Source organism: Neoarius graeffei, chromosome 19 (genome assembly GCF_027579695.1).
Source record: "Neoarius graeffei isolate fNeoGra1 chromosome 19, fNeoGra1.pri, whole genome shotgun sequence".
Classification (NCBI taxonomy): domain Eukaryota; kingdom Metazoa; phylum Chordata; class Actinopteri; order Siluriformes; family Ariidae; genus Neoarius; species Neoarius graeffei.
This window is the reverse complement of record NC_083587.1, coordinates 647,743-664,672: the sequence shown is the minus strand read 5'-3', so window position 1 is coordinate 664,672 and position 16,930 is coordinate 647,743. Positions and strand designations below refer to the sequence as shown.

The 16,930-nt window shown below is 44.8% G+C and overlaps 4 protein-coding genes across 4 annotated transcripts in view; 3 read left to right on the top strand and 1 right to left on the bottom strand.

Moving 5' to 3' along the window:
• Positions 1–16,930, top strand: part of zgc:163040 (uncharacterized protein LOC100038789 homolog) — a 90,181-nt gene that overhangs the window by 7,066 nt on the left and 66,185 nt on the right. Inside the window, 4 exon segments of the mRNA XM_060900725.1 lie at positions 7,285–7,300; positions 7,639–7,650; positions 9,484–9,821; positions 15,143–15,154. Of these exon segments, the coding sequence (XP_060756708.1) occupies positions 7,285–7,300; positions 7,639–7,650; positions 9,484–9,821; positions 15,143–15,154 (378 nt within the window).
• On the top strand, positions 8,533–8,970 carry LOC132867788 (histone H2A-like). Its single transcript, XM_060900791.1, has one exon. The coding sequence runs from the start codon at positions 8,545–8,547 to the stop codon at positions 8,926–8,928; it is 384 nt and encodes a 127-aa protein (XP_060756774.1). The 5' UTR covers positions 8,533–8,544; the 3' UTR covers positions 8,929–8,970.
• On the top strand, positions 9,925–15,224 carry LOC132867732 (induced myeloid leukemia cell differentiation protein Mcl-1 homolog). Its single transcript, XM_060900745.1, has 4 exons — positions 9,925–10,198; positions 11,974–12,264; positions 14,312–14,565; positions 14,718–15,224. The coding sequence occupies exons 1-4, from the start codon at positions 10,189–10,191 to the stop codon at positions 14,829–14,831; spliced, it is 669 nt and encodes a 222-aa protein (XP_060756728.1). The 5' UTR covers positions 9,925–10,188; the 3' UTR covers positions 14,832–15,224.
• LOC132867763 (histone H2B-like) lies at positions 10,613–11,045 on the bottom strand. Its single transcript, XM_060900769.1, has one exon. It carries the CDS (start codon positions 11,043–11,045, stop codon positions 10,671–10,673), a length of 375 nt encoding a protein of 124 aa, XP_060756752.1. The 3' UTR covers positions 10,613–10,670.

The window sequence follows — 16,930 nt, the reverse complement described above, 5'->3', positions numbered from 1 at the left end:
CACTTTGTGCAGCTATGAAGCTAACATGAATCATTTTGTGCAGCTATGAAGCTCACATGAATTACTTTGTGCAGCTATGAAGCTAACATGAATCGTTTTATGCAGCTATGAAGCTAACATGAATCACTTTCTGCAGCTATGAAGGTCGCAGGACTCACTTTGCGCAGCTATGAATCTAACATGAATCACTTTGGGCAGCTATGAAGCTAACATGAATCACTTTGTGCAGCTATGAAGCTAACATGAATCATTTTGTGCAGCTATGAAGGTCGCAGGACGCACTTTGTGCAGCTATGAATCTAACATGAATCACTTTGGGCAGCTATGAAGCTAACATGAATCACTTTGTGCAGCTATGAAGCTAACATGAATCATTTTGTGCAGCTATGAAGCTCACATGAATTACTTTGTGCAGCTATGAAGGTCGCTGGACTCACTTTGTGCAGCTATGAAGCTAACATGAATAACTTTGTGCAGCTATGAAGCTAACATGAATCATTTTGTGCAGCTATGAAGCGAACATGAATCACTTTGTGCAGCTATGAAGGTCGCTGGACTCACTTTGTGCAGCTATGAATCTAACATGAATCACTTTGGGCAGCTATAAAGCTAACATGAATCACTTTGTGAAGCTATGAAGCAAACATGAATCACTTTGTGAAGCTATGAAGCAAACATGAATCACTTTGTGAAGCTATGAAGCAAACATGAATCACTTTGTGAAGCTATGAAACAAACATGAATCACTTTGTGCAGCTATGAAGCAAGCGTGACACACTTTGTGCAGCTATGAAGCTAACATGAATCACTTTGTGCAGCCTTGAATTTCATATGAATCACTTCGTGCAACTATGAAGCTAACATGAATCGTTTTATGCAGCTATGAAGCTAACATGAATCACTTTGTGCAGCTATGAAGCTAACATGAATCACTTTGTGCAGCTATGAAGGTCGCAGTTCACACTTTGTGCAGCTATGAAGCTATCATGACTCATTTTGTGCAGCTATCATCCTAATACGAATCACTTTGTGCAGCTATGAAGATAACACGAATCACTTTGTGCAGCCTTGAATTTCATATGAATCACTTCGTGCAGCAATGAAGCTCAAATGAATCACTTTGTGAGGCCTTAAATTTCATATGAATCACTTCGTGCAGCCATGAAGCTAACATGAATCGTTTTATGCAGCTATGAAGCTAACATGAATCACTTCGTGCAGCTATGAAGCTAACATGAATCGTTTTATGCAGCTATGAAGCTAACATGAATCGTTTTATGCAGCTATGAAGCTAACATGAATCACTTTCTGCAGCTATGAAGGTCGCAGGACTCACTTTGTGCAGCTATGAAGCTATCATGACTCATTTTGTGCAGCTATCATCCTAATACGAATCACTTTGTGCAGCTATGAAGCTAACATGAATCACTTTGTGCAGCTATGAAGCTAACATGAATCACTTTGTGCAGCTATGAAGGTCGCAGTTCACACTTTGTGCAGCTATGAAGCTAACATGAATCACTTTGTGCAGCTATCATCCTAATACGAATCACTTTGTGCAGCTATGAAGATAACACGAATCACTTTGTGCAGCCTTGAATTTCATATGAATCACTTCGTGCAGCTATGAAGCTCAAATGAATCACTTTGTGAGGCCTTAAATTTCATATGAATCACTTCGTGCAGCCATGAAGCTAACATGAATCGTTTTATGCAGCTATGAAGCTAACATGAATCACTTCGTGCAGCTATGAAGCTAACATGAATCGTTTTATGCAGCTATGAAGCTAACATGAATCGTTTTATGCAGCTATGAAGCTAACATGAATCACTTTCTGCAGCTATGAAGGTCGCAGGACTCACTTTGTGCAGCTATGAAGCTATCATGACTCATTTTGTGCAGCTATCACCCTAATACGAATCAATTTGTGCAGCTATGAAGCTAACATGAATCACATTGTGCAGCCTTGAATTTCGTATGAATCACTTCGTGCAGCTATGAAGCTCACATGAATCACTTTGTGCAGCCTTGAATTTCATATGAATCACTTCTTGCAGCTATGAAGCTAACATGAATCGTTTTATGCAGCTATGAAGCTAACATGAATCACTTTGTGCAGCTATGAAGGTCGCAAGACTCACTTTGTGCAGCTATGAAGCTAACATGAATCACTTTGTGCAGCTATGAAGCTAACATGAATCACTTTGTGCAGCTATGAAGCTAACATGAATCACTTTGTGGAGCTATGACGCTAACATGAATCACTTTGTGCAGCTATGAAGGTCGCAAGACTCACTTTGTGCAGCTGTGAAGCTAACATGAATTACTTTGTGCAGCTATGAAGCTAACATGAATCACTTTGTGCAGCTATTAAGCGAACATGAATCACGTTGTGCAGCTATGATGCTAACATGAATCACTTTGTGCAGCTATGAAGCTAACATGACTCACTTTCTGCAGCTATCACCCAAATACGAATCACTTTGTTCAGCAAGGAAGCTAGCATGACTCACTTTGTGCAGCTATCATCCAAATACGAATCACTTTGTGCAGCTATGAAGCTAACATGAATCACTTTGTGCAGCTATGAAGCTAACATGACTCACTTTGTGCAGCTATGAAGCTAACATGAATCACTTTGTGCAGCCTTGAATTTCATATGAATCACTTCGTGCAACTATGAAGCTAACATGAATCGTTTTATGCAGCTATGAAGCTTACATGAATCACTTCGTGCAGCTATGAAGCTAACATGACTCTCTTTATGCAGCTATGAAGCTAACATGAATCACTTTGTGCAGCCTTGAATTTCATATGAATCACTTCGTGCAGCTATGAAGCTCACATGAATCACTTTGTGCAGCCTTGAATTTCATATGAATCACTTCGTGCAGCTATGAAGCTAACATGAATCACTTTGTGCAGCTATGAAGGTCACAGGACTCACTTTGTGCAGCTATGAAGCTATCATGACTCATTTTGTGCAGCTATCACCCTAATACGAATCACTTTGTGCAGCTATGAAGCTAACATGAATCACTTTGTGCAGCCTTGAATTTCATATGAATCACTTCGTGCAGCTATGAAGCTAACATGAATCGTTTTATGCAGCTATGAAGCTAACATGAATCACTTTGTGCAGCTATGAAGGTCGCAAGACTCACTTTGTGCAGCTATGAAGCTAACATGAATCACTTTGTGCAGCTATGAAGCTAACATGAATCACTTTGTGCAGCTATGAAGCTAACATGAATCACTTTGTGCAGCTATGAAGCTAACATGAATCACTTTGTGCAGCTATGAAGCTAACATGAATCACTTTGTGGAGCTTTGACGCTAACATGAATCACTTTGTGCAGCTATGAAGGTTGCAAGACTCACTTTGTGCAGCTGTGAAGCTAACATGAATTACTTTGTGCAGCTATGAAGCTAACATGAATCACTTTGTGCAGCTATTAAGCGAACATGAATCACGTTGTGCAGCTATGAAGCTAACATGAATAACTTTGGGCAGCTATGAAGCTAATATGACTCACTTTCTGCAGCTATCACCCAAATATGAATCACTTTGTTCAGCAATGAAGCTAGCATGACTCACTTTGTGCAGCTATCATCCAAATACGAATCACTTTGTGCAGCTATGAAGCTAACATGAATCACTTTGTGCAGCTATGAAGCTAACATGAATCACTTTGTGCAGCCTTGAATTTCATATGAATCACTTCGTGCAACTATGAAGCTGACATGAATCGTTTTATGCAGCTATGAAGCTAACATGAATCACTTCGTTCAGCTATGAAGCTAACATGACTCACTTTATGCAGCTATGAAGCTAACATGAATCACTTTGTGCAGCTAAGAAGCTAACATGACTCACTATCTGCAGCTATCATCCAAATACGAATCACTTTGTTCAGCGATGAAGCTAACATGACTCACTTTGTGCAGCTATGAAGCTAACATGACTCACTTTGTGCAGCTATCACCCAAATACGAATCACTTTGTGCAGCTATGAAGCTAACATGAATCACTTTGTGCAGCCTTGAATTTCATATGAATCACTTCGTGCAGCTATGAAGCTAACATGAATCACTTTGTGCAGCCTTGAATTTCATATGAATCACTTTGTGCAACTATGAAGCTAACATGAATCGTTTTATGCAGCTATGAAGCTAACATGAATCACTTCATGCAGGTATGAAGCTAACATGACTCACTTTATGTGGCTATGAAGCTAACATGAATCACTTTGTGCAGCTAAGAAGCTAACATGACTCACTTTGTGCAGCTATGAAGCTAACATGACTCACTTTGTGCAGCTATCACCCAAATACGAATCACTTTGTGCAGCTATGAAGCAAACATGAATCACTTTGTGCAGCCTTGAATTTCATATGAATCACTTCGTGCAGCTATGAAGCTAACATGAATCGTTTTATGCAGCTATGAAGCTAACATGAATCACTTTGTGCAGCTATGAAGGTCGCAGGACTCACTTTGTGCAGCTATGAAGCTATCATGACTCATTTTGTGCAGCTATCACCCTAATACGAATCACTTTGTGCAGCTCTGAAGCTAACATGAATCACTTTGGGCAGCTGTGAAGCTAACATGACTCACTTTGTGCAGCTATGAAGCTGAACCATGAAACAACATGAATAATCAAAGTGATTATTTTTAGGGTTGCAGCCGCGCAAAGTGATTTGTGTTAGGATTATAGCATCAGGAAGGAATTCCACAGTAGGGTTCACATCTGTTTTGATGTCGTCCGAGTAGAGCTCCAGGAGTGTGGAATAAATTAACTAAAAGGCTGCAGCAGAGTCTCTGCCTGGCCTAGTCTTCCTGTTGGCACATCAAATTCCACCAAATCCAACACCTCAACTCAGCCACATAGACACACACACACACCTGACACACACACACCTGACACGCAAGGGCGGCTGGTGCATAAGGGCAATTGGGCAACGCACTCCCAAAACGAAAAAAAAAAAGGTTTTTTTAACACAAACTTTCACCAGTGCTGCTCGAGGCCATTTTAATCTGTCTCTGGGTATCATTGTCCAATCAGGGTGGTCTTGCTTCTAGTGTACCGCCCCTTTTGGGGCGATTTCAGTCACGCTGAAAATCGCCCAAGAGTTCACTGATAGAGTCCCATGTTAATATATTTTTTTTTCTCCTGACTGACACTTCAATGCAATCTCTATGGGTTCCGGGGGTGCTTGCACTAACATGCTTACGTTACTGCGCAGCGCGGCAAAGCTGCGTTCCATCGACATATAAACATAGATGCCGCCTTCTGCGTAGAATCATACGTCACCCTCGCCGCCATATTGGATGTGGCAAAGTGGAGATTCTTCAACCGTCTCTGGTATAGCGTCTAGACAGTAGCCGAGAATAAAGATGCCTCATTCATGTGCTGCGTTTAACTGTACCAACAGGTTTACCGTCCAAACGAGATCACATGGGATTACCTTTCACAGGTGAGACTGTAAAAATACTTTTCAATACTGTTCCTTCAGTCTTCAGTTTCCCAGCTTATCTCCACCGGGGGGGTGTAGAGTTATAAGCAGTGAGAATTAGAGAATACAGTGCCACACTATGATGAACGTTTTTGAACGTATGGTGAAAGTTTTTAACCTTTCTGAATGTGAAGGAATCAGTGATGTATTTTGTTTTGGTATGACGTTAGAACCTGGCCGAACTCAGTTTGGCGCTCATTCAGCTCACTTTATTCAACGAGAGCAGGTCTGTGTGGTGACTCAATAAATAAAACAGTAATTTTTTCTTTTCATTCACTATTTCCAGTTTTTCCACTATTTCCATCATTTATCATATTCAGTCTTGTAGGTTGGTTATTGTGGCCTCAGGTTTTGGTAGCTTGCTACGGTATGCTGACTGATTAGCTTACCTGAGCTATCTATTGCGTATCTGTCGCTAGTTTGCAGTGTACAGGGTATTTCGCACACTATTTATAACCATCACATTAAAAGTTATGTGTTGTTTTGATGCCTGTTTGTTTCCCAAATATATACGTGTGTGTCTTAATGGGTGAATAAAAGGCACCGAGTTAAACATTATTGTTGAAAGGGGCTTTATGAAGTTCAGTCCATTTACTTGCATTGGTTTACGGGGAAGATTTGCCACATCCAATATGGCGGACACCCTGACGTATCCCAGCAACGGGCCACCAGGCTCAATGCGGCGTCTATGTTTATATGTCTATGTTGCGTTCGATCCGCTCAGTTTCTGAGGTGAGATGGATGCGGAAAGCAATTCAGTGCGGTCCTTAAAAGAAGTTCCATTTAGTCAGCGATCAAATTGAGCTAAATTGGCAACAAAACAAGCTGGACCCCCTCGACCAAATCTAAACATAAAACAAATTTCGACAAGGGGGGGAATCATATACTTGAGGTTTTACTTCAACATGGTCCCAGCGCAAATCCTGGTGAGCTGGCTGCGAGGACGCCTCAGCGGTTTTCTGCTCCCCCTGCTTACTTTTCCACCCTGGAGGTGGCTCCACGGACAACACTGCTTCGACGGTCACTGGAGTTTCGGACATGCATCATTTGTCGGAGAAAATAAAAAACATGAGTCATCAAAGATTCACATGGGCAGCTGCCTGAAGTTTTCAGCTTTTGGGAGAGTGAACATCGCTACACAACTGGCTGAGGGCTACAGGCTAGCAGTTCACCGCCACAACGATGAGGTGAGCAAGAACAGGCACATATTAAACCGGCTCATCCAATGCGTGAGATTTTGTGGAGTGTTCGAGTTAGCGCTAAGAGGCAAAGACGAAACTGAGGGCTCCAGTCACCGTGGTGTTTTTCTGGGTTTGGTTGACTATTGACTTGCTACCTAGGTCAATTCACTTCAGTCCTGTGGACATTTATGGTCCGTGTAGACATAACGGGGGAAAATTGCCCCCCTGAAAAAAAACTCAGGAGCCGCCACTGCTGACACACACGCACACCCCTGGCCCCCAGGCGCGCGCACACTCACTCCAAAGCTGTGCTTTCCACAGCACAAAAGCGGCTCCGTTTCCAAAACTGCACACTACACTCGGACAGTGGAAATCCATCAGGGTCATTGACAGGGCTCTCCTTCCTTCCACTCAGCCCAGAGCGCTTACAGCGGCCACGCCGTTTCTCAGCCCGTTTTTACACACGGCATCGCACAAAGCGCGCAGCCCGCCGGCTCGAGCCGCACCGTGCTGTTTTATGGCCACTGCGCGACACGCTCGGTCTGTACCTGGGCCTGCTGGAGCTCGGGAGGAACGAGAAAGTCCGTTCTCGCTAAACGTGTGCTCGATCGCTTTGGATCTTGTCTTCCGAATCTTATTTTCGCCGAGAAACGCCATGAGAAAACACAAGTGCGAGTGTGTGACAGCAGCGCGCTCACTCAGCGGCAGCGCGGTTGAGTCTCAAACGTTCTCATGAGCGCTTTTAAGCCCCGCCCCCGGCCTCCGTTTCCCACACAGCGTTTCACTCGCTTCCGCTCCGGAGCTTCGAGACAGATGGCAGAAGTCGCTCCCGCCGCCGCGCCGGCCAAAGCGCCCAAGAAGAAAGCAGCTTCAAAGAGCAAGAAATCAGGCCCGAGCGTCGGCGAGCTCATCATCAAAGCGGTTTCTGCGTCGCAGGAGAGGAGCGGCGTGTCCCTCTCCGCCTTGAAGAAAGCTTTGCAGGCCGCGGGATACGATGTGGAGAAGAACAACTCCCGCGTTAAAATCGCCGTCAGGAACCTTGTGAGGAAAAGCGTCCTGGTGCAGACCAAAGGGACCGGTGCGTCTGGCTCTTTCAAGCTGAACAAGACGCAGACCGAAGGCAAGAAGCCCGCCAAGAAAGCCGCGCCCAAAGCCAGAAAGGCGGCCGCCAAAAAGCCAACCGCCGCTAAGAAGCTAGCGGCCAAGAAACCCGCCGCCGCCAAGAAATCCACCAAGAGCCCGAAGAAGGCGAAAAAACCGTCGACCCCCAAAAAGGCTGCCAAGAGCGCGAAGAAGACAAAAACTGCCAAGCCCAAAGCCGTAAAACCCAAAACGGCCAAGGCGAAAAAGGCGGCCCCCAAAAAGAAGTAAACATGATTGACTGTTTTCTTTCCCTAAACGGGTCTTTTAAGAGCCCCCCCCATGTTTTCGTTGAAAGAGCAGTATTCCATATTCACTCATGATATCAGATGCTGCTGATTGTTGTGGTGGAGTTGATTCCTGCTTTACAAAACGGTGACAGGAGGGCGCTGGGAGAACATGAACTGAGTCAGGGCTGATGGAAATAATAACAATTTACATTTCTTTACATCGATATATAAACTTTATAATATATATGCCTATATTCCCTTCTTTCCTTTTTTATATCTCTCTCTCACACACACCCGTGGGATGGTTGTCACGCAGGCTGACGCTGGAATTTGACGGCATGTTTGTGATTGGTTTTTCAGCCACAACGATCTTAACCAATCAGAGAAGAGCCGTGTTGTCTTTATCACAGAGGGCACGAGCTGTAGCACTTTTGATTTCAGAGTTGTTCCTGTAACAGATCTAAGCAGCAGAATGAGCGGAAGAGGAAAGACCGGCAAGGCTCGAGCCAAGGCTAAGAGTCGTTCATCCAGAGCCGGACTCCAGTTTCCCGTGGGCCGTGTCCACAGGCTCCTGCGGAAAGGCAACTATGCCGAGCGTGTCGGCGCCGGCGCTCCAGTTTATCTGGCCGCCGTGCTGGAGTACCTGACTGCTGAGATCCTGGAGTTGGCCGGTAACGCCGCTCGTGACAACAAGAAGACTCGCATCATTCCCCGCCACTTACAGCTCGCTGTGCGCAACGACGAGGAACTGAACAAACTGCTCGGCGGAGTGACCATCGCTCAGGGTGGTGTGCTGCCGAACATTCAGGCGGTGCTTTTGCCCAAAAAGACCGAGAAGGCCGTCAAGACTAAATAAACTCACCCAGTGCTGCATTCGTCAGTCCCCAAAGGCTCTTTTAAGAGCCGCCCATCTATGCTCAAAAAGTGCCTTTTTTTTAAATCCTTTCCCAGGTTTTGGGGTGTTTCATAGCTCTAGCATAAACGGAATCCATAAACAATATAATCAAGTGGTGTTAATAGTAATGATGCATTTTATTTATAAAGCATTTTAGTCGTAATAGTATAACGCTAATAATAATAATAATAGTGTGCTGGCTATAAAGGAAGGCTGATGGGTGAAAATAGATTATGACGGCGCTGTCCGTGCGGCGATTGAACCTACAAAACGCGCTAAGCTGCGCTGTTGGCTCTGCGGAGCTGCGCGAGCGGCAATAAATTAGGGACGTGTGTGGCTGTTTCAAACTGTGTCGGTGGGAAAAGACGGTCCAATAGCGAATAGGTGACGCAGCGCGTTCTCTCCAATGACAGGCGACCGCGTTCAAGACGCCCAATGAGCGCCGGGCGCTGTTAGAGTTGAAAAAGCCAGCGTCCGCCGGTGCCGTTTATTGTTTCTCATCTGTGAAGTACAGAGCTCACCGCCATGGCAAGAACCAAGCAGACGGCCCGTAAATCCACTGGGGGCAAGGCGCCCAGGAAGCAGCTCGCCACGAAGGCTGCCCGCAAGAGCGCCCCCGCTACCGGCGGCGTGAAGAAGCCTCACCGTTACAGGCCCGGCACCGTGGCTCTGAGGGAGATCCGCCGTTATCAGAAATCTACTGAGCTGCTCATCCGTAAGCTGCCCTTCCAGCGCCTGGTAAGAGAAATCGCTCAGGACTTTAAGACCGATTTGCGCTTCCAGAGCTCGGCTGTCATGGCACTGCAGGAGGCGAGCGAGGCATACTTGGTCGGCCTGTTCGAGGACACTAACCTGTGTGCCATCCACGCCAAGAGAGTGACCATCATGCCCAAGGACATTCAGCTGGCACGCCGTATTCGCGGAGAGCGCGCTTAAACGCGGACTCGGTCTAACGCACACAAAGGCTCTTTTAAGAGCCGCCTCACTGTCTCACAGAAAGGAGCCCGTCTCCATCCCCTGCACGGAACACCGTTCTGTTTGAGCTCACGGTTCGAGTGGAGTCGGAGCAGTGAAACAACAGCTGTTAGGACACAGTGGCCAGAGTTCTAGAACTCCTCGCGGTTTGACTGACAGGTTTTTGTCCTTTTAGATATTGTGGTGTCTGAGCGCCGCTTCAGTAATCAGAAGAGGGAAGCAGAAAGTTTTCTCCGCTGCTTGGAAATGAGCAAAGGTAGTAATGCTGTATTTAAAAATTGGTCTATGTGTATCAAGGACAAATCTTTGTGCGTATTTCAATACATTTATCACTTCACACACGTTTTGTTTTTAACAATGGACATTGTCACAAGGCAGATTTCCATTTATCCGCAGATATAAAACATTCTAAATATTTCTAATAACACAAACTACTCAAAGAAGTCACTACGCAGCACCCATGTAATTTTTACTCTACGTTATTTTCGGTTTTTAAGTAAAATAGCTCGTTTATTTACTTCTTGGATGGAGGTTGGTTTCCCTGATTTGGCCACATGTGGAAACTTTTTTTCGGTGTATTTTCCGTCAACAAATATTTATTAAACTCTGCATTTAGTATAAAACAAGGGACCCGCAAAGAGAGACATGAATTTACTCCTCTATGAGAAAGTGGGTGGCTCTTAAAAGAGCCGTTGGGTTGCTGAAGGCGGCCGCAGCAGCAGCGCGCTTTACTTGGAGCTGGTGTACTTGGTGACGGCCTTTGTGCCCTCGGACACGGCGTGCTTGGCCAGCTCGCCAGGCAGTAAAAGGCGCACAGCGGTCTGGATCTCTCTGGAGGTGATGGTGGAGCGCTTGTTGTAGTGAGCCAGACGAGAGGACTCACCGGCGATACGCTCGAAAATGTCATTGACGAAGGAGTTCATGATGCCCATAGCCTTAGACGAGATACCGGTGTCGGGATGAACCTGCTTCAGGACCTTGTACACGTAGATAGCGTAGCTCTCCTTCCTGGACTTTCTGCGCTTCTTGCCTCCTTTACCAGCCGCCTTGGTCACGGTTTTCTTGGAGCCCTTCTTGGGCGCGCTTTTAGGTGCCTCGGGCATGGCGCTACTCTTCGGGTAAACTGTAAGAAAATGAATAAGGCCCGCCTCGCGGCCGCTCTATTTACAGGTCCGCAGTGTAATTAGACACGAGGCAGGAACATATTTTATTGGCCAGAGTTCCAAACCTCCTCATACGGGGCGCCTCCTACCGCTCCGCCCACTTCCTTCCCCTCCGCCTCGCTTTGTCTCCCTTCCCGCCGTTTTATATTCACAGCACTGATGGAAGAATTTTATAGATAAGAATTCATTCCATTCTTATATTTCTATTACCACCATCTGAAGCGTTTCTCTCTCACACAGCTTTCATATAGAAACGGTTAAGTATTACTCTTGTTACTCGTGTCTGCAGTTTCCTGTTCTTTGCTTCATTTTAAATAGACTTTATTTTCATTCAGATTTGCATCAAACAATACACATTAGAACGAGATTTCGTTGCTGTGCTCAGTGTAGTGCAGAACGAAACAGCAAGTATATTACGTGAGAAATAAAAAAAAAAAAAAAAAAAAAAAAATATATATATATATATATATATATATATATATATATATATATATATATATTATTTCTCAGGTAATATACTTGCTGTTTCGTTCTGCACTACACTGAGCCACAGCAAAAAAAAAGAAAAAAGCAGCATCTGTGTGTGTGCATGTGTGTGTGTATATATATATATATATATATATATATATATATATATATATACACACACACACAGATGCTGCTTTTCTTTTTCCCCTCTCACACACACACTCATGGAGAAAGAGCTCTTTGTGGATGTTTGGGTGGCTCTTAAAAGAGCCGTTGTGCTGGTGCGGTTCAGTGTCGGAGCGTTTAACCGCCGAAGCCGTACAGAGTGCGTCCCTGGCATTTCAGGGCGTACACCACATCCATAGCGGTGACGGTCTTTCTCTTGGGTTTCCCCTTTAAGCACTCCACTGGACACTTTCTCACACGGAGGAGGCCGACGGACGGGTTGCTGGAGCCAGGATTAATGCAGGGAAAGCGCCCGTGGAAAGCCAGTCAGAGCTTGAGGAGCGCGGCTGTAAGGAGCTCCTGAACCCGGAGCTGGAGACGGAGACCTACGAGCTGCTGAGGCAGTTGTTCCGCTCTCACACGGGCCTTCCGGTGGAACACAGGCGGAATAAAGCGCACTCAGCACTGCCGAGTCTGCAGAGAGTGGTGGGGAAAACCATCTACCGCCACCGCATCGCATACACCGGTGAGCTTTACCGCACTAACAGGGGCTCATGGCCATCTCTGTCTAAGAGTTACTGGCGATTGGCTTTGGGTGCGTTAGCCCCATTTTCAGGGACTTTAGCTTCATCATTGTGTTGAGCAAAGTTTGATCGTAATTTTACCTTTTTCAGATCCCAGTAACAGTAACTTATCAGTTTTTAGACTGAAGGATCTGATTCCGAATCATTTGGTTCTCAGAATGCTCTGTGAAACCGTTCTGCTGCTCTGTTTAGATTTAAACCCTGATGTGATTCAATTCAAAACACTTTATTTGTTTTGATTTGAACTGAATCCCATCAGGGTTTAAATCTAAACATTCAGCTCGCTACTCAGAGTTTCTTCAGCGTCTGTCAGTTAGTTTACAGAAGCCCAAACACTGCAGTGCAGGATTCTCTATTACAGGGGAACGAGCACTTTAACTCAGTGAGACATTCACTCGGCTCATAAAATAACCTTTATTTAATAGTGACTTCATAATTTAATTTACACTGTTTAGGTTCCATAAGTTTATTTTTATATCGTTAGAGTGCTTTTTGTGTCGATTGAAGTTCATCTTGCCATACAATTACCCAATCATGACGCAGCAGGCGGATATTACTGGCCAATCCTGTTGCAGGAGGCGGGCATTATGTGCCACAGGGACAGTCTGGACTTCAAAGAATTTCCCCACGTTGTTTCCCATAAATGTTGAAGTGCATTATGGATATTCTGTGCTTTACAGGACACAGCATTTAATACTGAATGTTGTAGCACACAGGATCTTTAACTGTGTGCTGTCGGGTGTGTGCGCGCACAAGTTGAGTAAAGTGTTGTAGGAGGTGTGTAACTGGAGCCCTTTTTAAAGTGGAACTGCTGTCTGATTAATACTTTAATTTATCTAGAAGTTTTCTCTATTTTCTGTCCTGTTTATTCTTTCATGATGCTGCTGGAATTTTAATTTCCCTGAGGGAACCCTCCCAAAGGGATCAATAAAGTTTTATCTATCTATCTATCTATCTATCTATCTATCTATCTATCTATCTATCTATCTATCTATCTATCATCGTGGAAACTGGGTTCCTGGAACTCTGCTTATTTTTAAACATGCTTATCAAACACCAGCGCACTTTCTCACACACACGGGCAGTGGCAGATAATTCAGTAAGATTAAGGTGTGTGTAAATGATCACATTAGTGAAGGTGAAAATAAAGCACATGAACGGGGGCAAAAAGCATGCAGTAACTGAACACATCGCTGCACAGACAGACAGAAGTGCAAAGTAGATTACACACAGACAGGAGGAGACCGAGTCTGGTCCTTTAAGGGGAGTGTCCTAGTGCCCAAGGTACAGAGAGAAAACCGTGAATGAACACACACGGGGAGATGAAGGGGATATGAGGAAACCTGGATGCACACACAAAGTAAGGGGAATTCTGGGTAACTTGTCCCCATGCTGGGAATTTCAGGGAAAGATATTGTTTTATTTTCCTCAGGACAGAGAGACACTGACTCCTACAGGCAGATGGACTGCAAGAAAAGGCAGCTTTATTGTAGTAAGTACAGTTCAGTAGTTGTGTGTGGTGCAGCCATTCGGGGGACTGGGTGTGGGAGAGGACGGGTCCAGCTGTCGGGTTGAAGATGTTCTGTAGCCTGATAGTCCGTATGTTAATAGTCCTGTGGCGTTTTCCATGTGGTAGAGGGACAGACAGGTGGTGACCTGGATGGCTCAGGTCTCTGGTGATGGTGCAACGTTCCTCTGTAGTCGACTGGTGTAGATGGAGCGTAGGTTAGAGAGCTCTGTCCCATTGTCTCACTGAGCCACTGGCACCACTTGGTGTAGTTTGCAGTAGTGTACAGTAGGAGAGTGTACTCTCTGTGGTGTGGAGGTAGGCGTGTTGTCCTGCGTTTCCTCAAGAATGGTCTCTGCTGGGCTCTCTTCCTGGGGGGGGGTCAGATTTTTTTTTAACGTGGAAGCTCAGGAACTTGACGCTTTAGATCAAGGGTTGGATGATTATTGTCTACTGTGTGTGTGTGTGTGTGTGTGTTACAGGCATGGTGCGGCAGCTGTTCGACAAGAACAATAGTCTGGACGGTGTTGGCTCCGTATTGAGCGGTGTGTTTGACGATGGCGTGATTTCTTGGGGACGCATTGCAAGTGTTCTGGCTCTAGGTGCTGTGGTGTGCGAGTGGCTGAAGCAGGACTGTGTGAAGGAGCAAGTAGACGAGTGTGTGGACATTGTTGCCTTACAAATCTCCTCCTACCTCACTACAGACCTGCAGCACTGGTTCATCAACAACGGCTGGGTGAGTATATTGATGAGACTGGTTCAGAACACACACACAATCCTGCCTTATGCCCTCATGTTGTTGTGTGTAAGTATAACTCTGGAAGTGTGTGTGTGTGTGTGCGTGTGTGTGTAAGTAACTGTGTTTTTCTAATTGTGTTTGTGTTGCAGGATGGTTTTGCGAAGTTCTTTTATGTTGAGGATCCCGAGTCCACAGTTTGGAAGGCACTAATGGCAGTGGCCGGATTCGGAATAGGGGCATGTCTCTTAACGCTGATGCGATGAAGTGAGTGGAGGCAGAGGTGGCCACTGTTACTATGGCCACACTGTTGTCTGTCTTCCTAAGGAAACGAGGACAAATGTGCTTGTGCTCTTCTGGGCGATCGCAGAGACACTAATAAATCCGTATGTTTTATGAAGACTGAGCAAAGTTTATGTTAAGTTATGTCACTCAATACTATTATCAGTTTATATTCAAATAAAATTCCCCTCACCCAGATAAACTGCCCCTGTCTCCATGGGGAGGTCACTGCGCTGTCCTGCACATGGCAGAATTTCAGCTGTTTAACTTTCAGTGCAAGGTCTGGCATGGTGAGGGCCCTGATTGTGTGAGGAAATTCAGAGCTTTCCTGTTTGGAGAAAGTCTTAGTTTTTTAAATAAACACTTCAGGCACTGAATACTGTGTGATGTGTGTTCATTTCATTGCCCTCTGTGTGTGAAAACATACATTTTGCATGGATTCCAGGTGTGTTCTGCCTGGTTCTTTATTCAGGTGAGAACATGGCAATTGCTAGGTTGCATCTGACATCATCTCTCCCTCATTAGGTACGCAAGACATGAAGTGATGGTCGGCTAAAGTCACTGTTCAGAAAGCATTACTATCGCTGGGGCTAGGGCTGGGCGATATGACGATACATATCGTGGGGACGATAGAAAAGTGTCTATCGTGCCCTTTCTCTTCTATCATTTCTATGGTGATAAACTAATTTTATCAATTATTACAGCAAATATATAATTTAACATAATTTTGTGTTGTCACTATGCACGCTCTAAGTTTATATAACTGAAAATAAAGAAGAATAAAAAGATTCTTAGTAAAGAAACGTGGTTTTGCGACACGACGCTGCTTTACGTTCTTTGAGTCTCACACGGGACATGATTGCTGAAGCAGAGCCCTTTTCGTTTTGGAATTTCTCTAGCTGAAGAATGGACGATGGAAGCGCAACAGGAAGACGATTTACAGACCGAGACAGTTGCACAGGTACAAGAACCACTTGTGCCGAAAAGAGGGGGCACCTCCGTGATTTGGCTGCAATTTGGATTTAAGACCTCCGACACAGAGCAAAAGGAGGTCATATGTAAACTTTTCAACAAAACTATCCCCGTGCCAGATGCAAACACATCCAACCTCTTCTATCACATAAAGAAGGTCCACGAACAAGAATACATAAGAATCCAACAAATCCGATCTAAACAAAGGGGTGAAACAGCGGGGGCAAGTTCCGAAAAGAAGTACAGCCAGCCGAAGATAAAGCAGTCTCTCGCCCGATGCACGCCATATGAAAAGACGTCTCAGCGCCACAAATCACAGGTGCCATCTTGCATTACATTTGTAAAGGCATGGCTCCAGTGTATGTAGTTGAGAAGGACAGCTTTCGAGACCTCGTCAAAGTACTTGATCCGAGGTACGTTATGCCCAGTCGTAAGCACTTCAGTAAAGTCGAGTTGCCTCGCTTATATGACGCATGCCGGGCTGAAGTGGAGAAAGATGTTTGCAGTGTGGTGCATTATGCCTTGACTACGGACCTGTGGACGAGCAGAGCTACGCAGCCCTTCATGAGCATAACCATACATTTCATCAGGAGCGACTGGATCCTCTGCGCTCGCTGTTTACAGGCTGCGTACTTCCCAGACGATCACACAGGAGTCATGTTAGCCCAAGGTATGAGCCTGACATTGCTACATATTTATTCTGTTTCTAATTATCTTTTTACTAATGTGCTTAAAATAAGAATACACTATGTATGTATAAATATATATATATGTAACATTATAAGTATGTTATTTTGAAATTCCTATTAGTTTTCTCTCCATAGACATCTATTGCATGTCTATGGGTTCCAACAACTTCCAACAGCAACAACAACCCACGTTGTCTCGTCACTTGATAATAGTCACGTGCCTGCAACGGGTCCATAATTATTTATAGGTATCTCTTTAGTAAAACAATTAGCATATTGGTGTTTTATTATACTGTCTTCTGTCTACTGTAGTAATTCTGAATGACCCATAATTAAGTATTCATCTATTTAGGTCTGAGAGATGCCCTGGAGTCATGGGGATTGCAAGAATGCCATCTTGTCTGTGTCACCACAGATAATGC

Bases quoted from the DNA above. Each gene is read 5' to 3' on its own strand.
- LOC132867763 (XM_060900769.1), bottom strand. From the start codon at position 11,045: ATGCCCGAGGCACCTAAAAGCGCGCCCAAGAAGGGCTCCAAGAAAACC.
- LOC132867788 (XM_060900791.1), top strand. From the start codon at position 8,545: ATGAGCGGAAGAGGAAAGACCGGCAAGGCTCGAGCCAAGGCTAAGAGT.
- LOC132867732 (XM_060900745.1), top strand. The intron at 12,265-14,311 runs GTGAGCTTTACC...TGTGTGTTACAG, and splicing joins CCACCGCATCGCATACACCG to GCATGGTGCGGCAGCTGTTC. The intron at 14,566-14,717 runs GTGAGTATATTG...TTTGTGTTGCAG, and splicing joins GGTTCATCAACAACGGCTGG to GATGGTTTTGCGAAGTTCTT.